At 39.1% G+C, this 12,442-nt stretch overlaps 1 protein-coding gene across 1 annotated transcript in view; it reads right to left on the bottom strand.

The window, feature by feature from the left end:
• Window positions 1-1,243: 1,243 nt before the first annotated feature.
• LOC140187312 (transcription initiation factor TFIID subunit 4-like) overlaps window positions 1,244-12,442 on the bottom strand; it is a 105,466-nt gene continuing 94,267 nt past the window's right edge. The window contains exons 13-15 of the mRNA XM_072242487.1: window positions 8,146-8,202; window positions 7,610-7,735; window positions 1,244-2,807 (exon numbers count right to left, since the gene is read on the bottom strand). Coding sequence (XP_072098588.1) covers window positions 2,643-2,807; window positions 7,610-7,735; window positions 8,146-8,202 — 348 coding nt within the window. The 3' untranslated portion in view covers window positions 1,244-2,642. The remainder of the gene's footprint in view (window positions 2,808-7,609; window positions 7,736-8,145; window positions 8,203-12,442) is intronic.

Genomic DNA, 12,442 nt, shown 5'->3' with positions numbered 1-12,442 from the left:
TAATAGCTCAATTGAGATTGAAAGTGGAAAGGAATTGAAGTATAGAAGTACATAATTTGCCTCAAGATGCTTACACCTTTAAACATCTGTGGCAGTTACAATCCATTTTTGAAACTGAATTCTACTTTGAATATTTACTTTTAGATAAAATGCCTTATCCTGGGTTTGGATTGTTCCAATTTGCTTTAAATTGTTTTAAAAATGACTGTCTAGAATGAAGATCAGATAGCTGGAAAAATTACAGAAAAGTGGAATTACTGAGACATAATTGCTAGATGGATAACAATCCCTCTAAGTGAAATAACAGAGTGATTTTGCTGCAATTCTAATATAATGAGATAGTCCAATTAGCCTAATTGACACAGTTAGAGTTTGTTAGGAAGATTAACGACCAACTTCCTTTTGTCCCCTTTAATAATGGCTTTGAGCTAAATATTATATAAAAAAAATAAAGTGCTGGGTTACTGATCAGTATTTTTATCTAATTTAAAACTAAATGCAAAATCCAGGAAGAAATGGCCTTTACATTCTTGCCAAGGCCACAGAAAATCTCAATGATGCTAGATGACAAGGCTGAACTGCTTTCACTCTTTTTAAACTGAAGCATAACATTTTAATTTCTTTTTTTTCCTTCAAGCCTCTAAGAAATTAGATGAATTTTTTAGCCAGTAAATGGTGAGTCTGGAATCCATTGCCACAGACTGCTGTGGTGGTCAACTCATTGGGCATACTTAAAGCAGAGGTTGATAGGTTCTTGACTGATCAAAGGTTATGGGCAGAAGCCAAAAGGATGGGGTTGAGAGTAATAATAAATCAGCCATGATCGAATGACTGAGCAGTCTTGATGGGTCAAATGGTGTAATTTTGCTCCTATGTCTTGTGGTCTTATTTTTATTTTATTTTACTTAGAGATACAGAGTCCCTTCCAGCCCAATGAGCTGTACCACCCAGCAATCCAGATACTTAATCCTAGCCTAAACACAGGACAACTTACAATGACAATCAACCTACTAACTGGTCTGTCTTTGGACTAGAGCACCCAGAGGAAACCGACACATTTCACCGGAAGGGTATACAGTCTTCTTAGAGATGGCATTGGAACCAAACTCCAAACTGATGCCCCAAGCTGTAATACTGTCATGCTAACCGCTAAGCTACCGTATGGTGTCTCCATTTTAAAAGATTAAGGAAAGACAGTAAGCAAAATACAGATAAATTCATTGTTTTAATAAAGGAGTTAATTCTCTTTCAATCCTATATAAAACAATAGTAATTAAAAACTTCCTTTTTTTGAAAGTAAAATATTTACATATTAACAAGTAACTGTGCAAAATTTACATGAAAAATGGAAAGACGGGATTTGTAAAAGACCAAGGGCGTAACAGTTTTCAGGCATTGGTAAAAATACTGATTAGTTTTCAGTTTACACACACAACTCATCAGCTTAATAGCATCTTAAATGTTTCTTTTAACAACATAAAATTACACACAAAGAAAGCAAAAGTATTTACAATCATAATGTCCTATTGATAGACAATCATTTAATACAATAACCTCTGAAAATATAAAGAAAAATTTAGTATTTTTTTTATAAAAAAATAGATACAAAGAAGGGACATTGCTCTGGTTACCATTAAGTAGGCCCATTGCTTGCATACAGTCTTTTTACCAAAATAATTACGGTTTACATAGCAATTTGTTATGTGCCAAAATTATGTACAAATTATTAGCTCACTGATAGACACCAGCAAATTGTTTTCTACACGTGATTCATACCAGGTAACAATCCTTTTCACAATTCACCATTTCTTAAATTTCTTTAAACTAAAGTTTTACATTAGCTAGATAGCCAACACAGTGCAAGTGTATATTTATGCAGAAAAGTTATTTTTTAAATCCTTTACGGCATCATGTATTGTATCAAATAAAAAAAAGCATTTTTCTTTTTACAAATGCCCAATAACATTCACAAAAAAATCCTTCGTGAAGGCTTTGAAGTAAAACCCTCTGACATGCAGATCACATGGTGAGAACTGTAGAGTTATCACTGAACGAACGCTCCTAACTCTTCACAAACCATACATTTACAAAAGCTAACGTGAGGAAAAAAATTATACAGCAAAAGGAACAGAAATGATGAAAAAAATCAGGAAAATATGAAAATGATTTTTTGCTCCATGCCCTTGAAGGTAGAATAATGCAAGGTCATCAGCTTCAGACTGATTGAATTCAAAGTCTTCTAAGCCAAATGATTGAAAAACGGAATACTTAAACGTTTCAAGTTGCTACGAATCTGCCATGAAGGTGGCAAATTATACACTGGTGAAATCAGGATCAGTTTTCAAATATGGCTTGTTTGGCAAGAAGGCCACTCAGTCAGGAGATGAGAAGTAATAAGATGTTTTTATTTTATAAATAAAGTATCCACAGGTCTCACTGTATTCCTTTCTTCTAAATAAGATTCAAAACTTTAAAAACATGAGATAATGTAAAGCTGAACTTCCAAACATTCTCTTGCGCAGAATTCCAGCTGGTCTCCAACTTTCTTTCTCTTCCCCTCCCCTCCTCTCCCAGAAAAATGCAAAGAAAAAGAAATGGCAGAAGGTTGTTTCAGTCAAAAAAAACTAATCAACCTAGGATGTTTATTTAAGGAATGCACGGTATAGCATTAGTGAATGGCTTGTCTCACGCTCATTCTCCAAGCAGAAGATGAGGTCCCTGAGGTTGACTCTTGTTATTCGTTGTCTTGTGAACTGTCTGGTTGCTCCAACTCCCGAGCCACCTGGTGTCCCGCCCGTACTGGGTCCCTGAATCAAAAGAAAAGATAATGTCTTGTGTTCCATTGTAAATAAACAGTCGACAAAACTGCTCGACGCATCACTGGTACCAGCCTACTCACCACCAAGGACATGTATACAGAAAGGAGCCGGGAAGAGGCCAGTAACATCATAAAGGATCCCACCCACGCTGCTCATGGAATGTCTGTCTCACTCCCATCAGAGAGGAGGCCACATAACATCCAGGACCACCACACTCAGAAACAGACACTTACCCCAAGTAGGGCTGTTCAACACCTCCACCACTACCTTATTATTTCCCATCAGTCACCTTATGTATTACCCAGCGTCACTTTACAATTGGATGTACGATCCATGTATACAAGATATCTTATGTATTTATATTTATGTTGTGTTTTTAAAATTATTATTGTGATCTTTATCTTTTTGTGGGGGGTTTTGCACTGCATCGGATCCGGACTAACAGTTATTTTGTTCTCTTTACACTTGTGTACAGGAAATGACATTAAACTATCTTGTATCTTTGAAAAATTGTGAATTCTAAATGTGTTGATGTAACAGAATAACATTCAATGGCCCAGAAAACCTGTGTGTCCAGCACCAAAGTCCTGAAGGTGCAGGATTATCAGAATTTTACTATATATATATTTTTATGACCAAAATTTCCATCAAGTTTTCCCATTAATCCAATGAATAAATTGGACAAGGGGCAGCGTGCTAGCATAGCGGTTAATGCAATTGCTTTACAGTGCTAGGGATCTCCAATTGGGATTCAATTCCTGTCATCTGTAAGGAGTTTGTACATTGTCCCCCATCCCTACGTGGATTTCCTACAGGTACTCTGCTTTCCTTCCACATTCCAAGGATGTACCATGGGGTTAGTGAGTCATGGACAAGGCTATGTTAGCTTCGGAAGTGTGGCAACCTTTGCAAGCTGTCCCCAACACAATCCTTGCTGATTTGATGCAAATAATGCATTTTGCTGTATGTTTCAATGTACATGTGAAAAATATAATCTAATCATAATCTTTAATAGAGAAACTAAGCCAAGCAGTGTGTTGATCTCAGCTAGGATGTCAGAGGAAGAATTATAAAATGATTATATTTAATAACTTGTAGATTTCCAGATTTTTCTACCAAGTACTAGTGAAGCATTAGGAAAAAGAGCCATATGAACTGAACTGTTGATTCTAAGTGATACAACCAAAGGGACATATTCAGACAAAGAGATTTTATACCATTTGTGTGGCCTGTTATTTGTTCTGCTATTTTTCAGTTAATACAAGATCATATTTTGTTGTTGTTTCATGATGTCTATCACTTAAACTCATTTGAAGCCGAGAAGCAAGAGGCATTAGCACTGTTGTACAAGGTAGAAACTGGATCTCACAGGTAAAAATACTGTGAACACCAGAGAGTTTACAGGTGCTGGAAATCCAGACCAACACACAGAAAATGCTGGAGGAAATTGGTGTGTCAGGCAGCATCTATGGAGGGGAGTAAAGTCGATGTTTCAGCCATTCCGCTCCATAGATGTTACTTGACTTGCTGAGTTCCTTCCACATTTCGTGAGAGTGAAAGGTGTTTTTAAGCTTTTGATTTTGACAATCAACTTTATATCTGTTCCACTTTATACAATTATGATTAACTGTGATTTACACTTATGACTTCTTTGCATTAGCACTGAACCACGCACTGAAGATAGCAATGATTATATAACATAACTGGAAAAATAAACATTATAGGTAAATCACTTCATACTAACAAACCTGGAGATTCACTTAATTGATACCAGTAAATAATTAATCTAAAATTAAAGAGTATTCACCTTCTTATAGTGTAATGAATTTGAGTTAGGAATGAGTTTCTGGCGTAAAATGATCAAGGTACATTATGCAAAATGATTTATTTTTATGTAGTGAACATCTTCCTATTACAACCAGCTTGAATTGGATACTCCTGAAGTTCTATTCAGGATTATGAAAAGTGGACCCTGATTGCATTGCACATATTTCACATTTAGAAAATTAGATCTTCACGAAAACCTCTCTAACAAACACTCGGGATACATACTAAACGTTACTGTACTACTAGAATTTCAGCTGTTGAATCTCTGAAAGTTAACATACACTAAGTCATCTGGAAGGTAAAATTAAAAATACTGGCCTTTACTGGAAGGGTTTAAGTGCAAGGGTATGAACCTCTTGCTGTAATCATATACAGCTCTGGTGAGACTGTACCAGGAATACTGGTAGACATTTGGTTTCCATATCTAAGGAAGGATATACTTGCAATTGGAGGAAATCTATCAAGGTTCACTAGATAGATCCTAGGGTGAGGCAGTGTACTTTTGCCCTGTGAGGGAAAGTTAATAAGAACAGACATATACTGTTGAACACCAAGAGGTGATCTGATTGAGGCATACAAGATTTTTATGGGGCTTGACAGGAGAGATGATGTTCCCCTGGTTGACATGTTATAGTTTCAAAGTAAGGGTTTGGTCATTCAGACAAAAAGATACTTCTCCATTGTAACATAGAACACAGAACATAACCACAGAAACAGGCCCTTTGACCCACAATGTAGTGCTGAATAAAACTAATAATTAAATGCCTAATTAATTTAGCCTTTCTGCCTACACAATGTCCATACACACACTCCCCATTCTCTGTATATTCAAGTACGCATCTAAGAGCTTCTTAAATGCCTCTATCGTATTAGTCTTCACTACCAGCTCAGGCAGAGCTTTTGAAATACTTATCACTCCATGTGGGGGGGGGGGGGGGGGACTTGATCCACACATCTCCTTCGTGTTTAAACCCATCTCTCCTTAAATACATGCCCTCTGGTGATAGACATATCAACCCTAGGAAAAAGACAACGATGTCTTCTCATAATTTTATAAACTTCTATCATGTCTCCACCCACTCTCTGCTGCTCCAGAGAAAATAACCAAACTTTGTCCAACCTCACTTGCCCATATCCCTCCCCCTCCTGTCTTCTCCTATCATTTTGGATCTCCCCCTCCCCCTCCCACTTTCAAATCCCTTACTCACTCTTCCTTCAGTTAGTCCTGACAAAGGGTCTTGGCCCGAAACGTCGACCTGTACCTCTTCCTAGAGATGCTGCCTGGCCTGCTGCGTTCACCAGCAACTTTGATATGTGTTGCTTTTCACTTCCCATATGCTCTCTATTCCACACAGCACCCAAGGCTTTTCTAAGCCTCCACATCCTTCCCATAATGTGCCATGGTCTGTTCTTATCAAATTACGGTGTTGCTTTGCACTGTTGTAACTATATGTTATAATTATGTGGTTTTTGTTAGTTTTTAAGTCGGTTTGTCATGTGTTTTCTTGATATCATTCTGGAAAAACATTTTTATCATTTCTTAATGCATGCATTACTAAATGACAATAAAAGGGGACTGCATGTCCTCATAATAATAATGGGCACCTAGAACTGAACGTAATATTCCAGATATGGCCTAACCAGAGTTTTATGAAGCTGCAACATAACTTCCTGACTCTCAAACCCGATGCCTCATCTATAGAGATGAAGAGCTGACTCGATTAATCAAATGGCCCAACTCTGCTCCTATGTCTAATGGTCTTAAGGCAAGGATGCCATACATTTCTTTACTACCTTTTTAATCTGTGCAACTACTTTTGGAGAGCTGTGGACTTGGGACCCCAAGATCCCTTAGGTATTCATTATATTCACCAGGATCTGATTGAATGTTAAAATTGTAGGGTATCCTGATGATCTAGCTCCTGTTTCTGATGTTCTTTTGAAATCTTGACTGCTTTAAAAAGAACTTTTCCCTCATAACTTTCAATGAACAAGTTCTTGTGATTCTAATTTTTGAATGACACTGTTGGCCAGAAGAAACTATAGTCTAATCAAGGACAGGGGAAGCAGACAAACCAATTGTCTTTGTTTTCTCCATTTTGTGAACTCTGAATTTATTCTTGCTCTGGGATAATCTAATCAGAGCAATTGAATGTGGATACAAGAAGCTTCAGGTAATGACCTGCTAAACCTGAGACCACTCTTGGACAAGTAGCTATTTGTTATGTAAAGAGTGTAGACTCTGAATTTATTCTTGCTCTGGGACAATCTAATCAGAGCAATTGAATATCGACAGAACGAACTTCAGGTAATGACCTGCTAAATTTGAGAATTTTCTTGGAGGAGTAGCTGCTTATTATGTAAAATACCAGACCTACCAAAGAAGCAATCTGTAATCTCATTCAACTCTCTCTGGGTTGCCTCATTTAACTGGTTTGGACCAGTTAGAATTGAAAATCTCAAGGACTCAAGGCCGGGGTGGGCAAAAGCATGAAACAATGTTGTTTGTAGCCCTATACAATGACCAGTAAAGGTGGTGACCAAGGTAGGTCAAGTGACGGGATGGAGATCCAAGAGTTCAATTGATGAGGAATACTATAAGAGTCAAGAGCTTCAAATACGCAGGGGCAATAGCTCTCCAGCAACTAGAGACCAACCATTGTGGATAAGGAAGACCCCATGGACACGTGGCGATCAGGACCATGAGAAACAACTGGCCAGTGTAGACTTCTTTCTCAGGTAATACCTCTTCTCTTCGTTGACTGTTCATGGAGGGTCAGGCATTCTAGTAAGATGCACACAGGTAGATAGTTTGTGAACATACGCGCTTTTCAGTTGAAACTATAAAAGTTACTTGTCGGTAAATTCAGATTCTCTGTGCCTCACTGATCATTATTACAAAGGGTCATTCTTGTAACAACACTATAATGCAAATTATACTTCTGTAGGTAAATAACAGATACCTCTGCCCCAGCTCCAATCCCCGGTACTGGTGAATCAACCTTCCGTTTCTTTCTGGGACCAATGGCAGCTAACGCAGTTAAATTGGCTTCTCTCTGTCTCATTTGAGCCAGTTCCTGTTGTTGCATCTAGAATTGAAGAAGATTCAATTATTTAGATCAAAGAGCTCAACTCCTCCAACTTACTATGGTCTTTCTTACTTTCTATTCATCATAAAGTTGTTATACATCTAATTCAATAAACAATAGTTTTATCTAGTTGAAAATTTAACTTCTGGAAGATGTTATAATTATTCATATTTGTTATGACACAAAAGTTTATTATACAAATATTATTTTTTACCATTTATGGATTTGATCTATCATGATTACACACCATTGTTATTTGGTGATTATGTTATGGCTGTTTAAGTCTAATGTTAGAAATACAAGCTTCACTTTTGGAGTTGTATTCCACAGGGTTTTAAAATTTTAAATTAACTATTATGCTGATAAATGGATTGTTCCACAAACATTTACTCTGATTATAATATTCTTACCTCTTTGGCCTTTTGCTTTAGCCTTAGTTGTTCAGGGTCCTCTTGTCTGGAGCGACTCTGATGATGAAATAGAAAAAGATGATAAGTGTCCAGGAACATTTAGTTTGAAGTACAATATACCGGAGCTGAGATTAGTAATATTTTATATAACATCCTTGAAAACCACTGACTAGTAAACATTCAAATATCCGTACCTTTTAAAGTTCACATTAATGATCTCGTACTCTAGGTTCTAAGCTGCAACAACTTACTGAGATACGGATCTGACTCAAAGGTCGTGACACTTGGTGATTATTTAATACTATACTTAATTGCTTTGTTTGGTTTCTACTCTATTCCCATACATGTATAACTCAAAGTAATTTAAGTGACCAAAGTCAGAAGTTTAAAGGTAATAAGAAATGGTTCTAATTGATCAGTTTGGAGATGGTGGGAACCATAGCCAAAAAAATTCAAGGTATATGGATGGTTGATGGCAATGTTTCATTCAAACTTTTGAAGTTTAACCCAATCCTGGAAAAATCAACCAGTTTGAATTGCACTCATTCCTCCACTTTTAACATTCCCTTCCTCCATCCGAATGCAACATGGCTGCAGCGCACACCATAGATTCATAGAACACTACAGCACAGAAACAGACCCTTCAGCCCATCTAGTTTGTGCCAAACAATTAATCTGCCTAGTCTCATCAACCTGCACCCAGACTATAGCTCAACATAACACTCCCATTCCTGTATATATCCAAATTTTTCTTAAGTGTGGAAATCATCCCTACATCCACCACTTGTGTTGGTAAATACGAGAAAATCTGCAGATCCTGGAAATTCAAGCAACACACACAAAATGCTAGTGGAACGCAGCAGGCCAGGCAGCATCTATAGGAAGAAGTACAGTCGACATTTCGGGTTTAGACCCTTTGTCAGGACTAATGGAAAAAAGGGATAGTAAGAGATTTGTAAGTGGAAGGGGGAGGGGGAGACCCGAAATGATAGGAGAAGACAGGAGGGGGAGGGATGAAGCCAAGAGCTGGGAAGTTGATTGGCAAAAGGCATACAAGGCTGGAGAAGGGGGGAGTATCATGGGATGGAAGGCCTTGGAAGAAAGGAAGGGAGAGGGGAGCACCAGAGGAAGATGGAGAACAGACAAGGAGTTATTATGAGAGGGGAAGAGAGAGAAAGAGAAAAAGAAAAATAAATAAATAAAATTAGGGATGGGGTAAGAAGGGGAGGAGGGGCATTAATGGAAGTTAGAGAAATCAATGTTCATGCCATCAGGTTGGAGGCTACCCAGACAGAATATAAAGTGTTGTTCTTCCAACTTGAGTGTGGCTTCATCTTCACAGTAGGGGAGGCCATGGATTGACATATCGGAATGGGAATGGGACATGGAATTAAAATGTGTGGCTGAGATCCTGCTTCCTCTGGCGGACAGAGACTGCGTTGGTAGCTAGTTCCACACTCTCACCACGCTCTGAGTGAAGATGATCCCCTTCATTTTCCCCTTAAACATTTCAACCTTTCACCTTTAACCCATGACCTCTGGTTGTAGTCTCACCCAACCTCAATCAAATCTCCACTCAGTCTTCTATACTCTAGGGAATAAAGTCCTAACCTACTGAACCTTCCCCTAGAACTCAGGTCCTCAAGTCCCAGCAACATCCTTGCAGACTTTCTTTCTATTCTTTCAATCTTACATCTTTCCTGCAGGTACGTGACCAAAACTGTACACAATACACCAAATTAGGCCTCACTATTGTCTTATACAATTTTAACATAACATCTCAACTCCTGTACTCAATACAGTGATTAGTGACTGCCAGCGTGCCAAAAGCTTTCTTTACGACTGTATCTACCTGTGACACCACTTTCAAGCAGTTATGAATCTGTATTCCCAGATCCCTCTTTTCTACTGCACTCCTCAGTGCCCTGCTACTTACCATGTAAGACCTACCTTGGTTGGTCCTCTCAAAGTGCAACACCTCACACTTGTCTACATTAAATTCCATCTGCCATGTTTCAGCCCATTTTTCCAACTGGTTAAATCTAGATGCCGCTGCAAGCTTTGATAGTCCTCAACGCTGTCCACTACACCCCTAATCTTGCTGTCATCCACAAATCTGCTGATCCAGTTTATACATTATCATCCAGATCATTGATATAGATGACAAACAACAACGGATCCAACGCCAATCCCTGCGGCACACTATTAGTCACAGCCCTCCATTCAGAGTGACAACCATCTACTACTACTCGCTCGCTTCTCTCGGGAAGCCAATGTCTAATCCAATTTACTATCTCATCTTGATGCCAAGTGACTGAACCAACCTCCCATGCGTGACCTTGCCAAAACCCTTGGTAAGGTTCACGTAGACAACATCCACTGCCTTTCCATTATAAACTTTGCTGGTAGCTTCCTCGAAAACTCTAAGATTGGTTAGGCACGACTGACCATACACAAACCCATGTTGACTATCCGTAATTAGTCTCTAGCTATCCAAATATTTATGCAGTATATCTGGTTCCTTAGAATACCTTCTAATAACTTTACCACTACTGACATCAAGCTCACCAACCTATAATTTCTTGCCTTATTCTTAGAGGCTTCCTTAAACACCGGAACAACATTAGCTATCCTCCAATCCTCTAGCACCTCACCCACGGCTAAGGATCTTTTAATCAACAACAACCTTGTCCTCAATGTCATCAAGATCATCGACTTCAGGAGTAGAAAACCAGAGGTCCATGAGCCAGTTCTCATTGGAAGATCAGAAGTGGAGAAGGTCAGTAACTGTAAATTCCTTGGTGTTATTATTTTGGAGGACCTGGGTACAGCACATAAATGCAATTACGAAGAAAGCACGGCAGTGCTTATACTTCCTTAGGAGTTTGCGAAGATCGGAATGACATCCAAAACTTTGACAAACTTCTATAGATAGCATTTGGATAGACAGGGGCTTATTAGGGAGAGTCAACATGGCTTTGTGCGTGGTAGGTCATGTTTGACCAATCTATTGGAGTTTTTTGAGGAGGTTACCAGGAAAGTGGATGAAGGGAAGGCAGTGGATATTGTCTACATGGACTTCAGTAAGGCCTTTGACAAGGTCCCGCATGGGAGGTTAGTTAGGAAAATTCAGTCGCTAGGTATACATGGAGAGGTGGTAAACTGGATTAGACATTGGCTCGATGGAAGAAGCCAGAGAGTGGTGGTAGAGAATTGCTTCTCTGAGTGGAGGCCTGTGACTAGTGGTGTGTCACAGGGATCAGTGCTGGGTCCATTGTTATTTGTCATCTATATCAATGATCTGGATGATAATGTGGTAAATTGTATCAGCAAGTTTGCTGATGATACAAAGATTGGAGGTGTAGTAGACAGTGAGGAAGGTTTTCAGAGCCTGCAGAGGGACTTGGACCAGCTGGAAAAATGGCAGATGGAGTTTAATACAGACAAGTGTGAGGTATTGCACGTTGGAAGGACAAACCAGCGTAGAACTTAATGGTAAGGCACTGAGGAGTGCAGTGGAACAGAGGGATCTGGGAATACAGATACAAAATTCCCTAAAAGTGGAGTCACAGGTAGATAGGGTCGTAAAGAGAGCTTTTGGTACATTGGCCTTTATTAATCGAAGTATTGAGTATAAGAGCTGGAATGTTATGATGAGGTTGTATAAGACATTGAAAGAGTGCAGAGAAGGTTTACAAGGATGTTGCCGGGACTTGAGAAACTCAGTTATAGAGAAGGGTTGAGTAGGTTAGGACTTTATTCCCTGGAGCGTAGAAGAATGAGGGGAGATTTGATAGAGGTATATAAAATTATGATGGGTATTGATAGAGTGAATGCAAGCAGGCTTTTTCCACTGAGGCAAGGGGAGAAAAAAACCAGAGGACATGGGTTAAGGGTGAGGGGGGAAAAGTTTAAAGGGAACATTAGGGGGGGCTTCTTCACACAGAGAGTGGTGGGAGTATGGAATGAGCTGCCAGACGAGGTGGTAAATGCGGGTTCTTTTTTAACATTTAAGAATAAATTGGACAGATACATGGATGGGAGGTGTATGGAGGGATATGGTCCGTGTGCAGGTCAGTGGGACTAGGCAGAAAATGGTTTGGCACAGCCAAGAAGGGCCAAAGGGCCTGTTTCTGTGCTGTAGTTTCTATGGTTCTATGGTTCTATATGTAGTGGAGAGTATATTGACTGGCTGCATCACAGCCTGGTATGGAAACATCAATGCCCTTGAACAGAAAAATCCTACAAAAAGTAGTGGACACGGCCTAGTTCATCACGGGTGTCTTCTCACTGCTGC

This window comes from Mobula birostris, chromosome 2, assembly GCF_030028105.1.
Source record: "Mobula birostris isolate sMobBir1 chromosome 2, sMobBir1.hap1, whole genome shotgun sequence".
NCBI classification, from domain to species: Eukaryota; Metazoa; Chordata; class Chondrichthyes; order Myliobatiformes; family Myliobatidae; genus Mobula; species Mobula birostris.
Note: the sequence above shows the minus strand (reverse complement) of the source record. Positions and strands in the feature narration are given on the sequence as shown.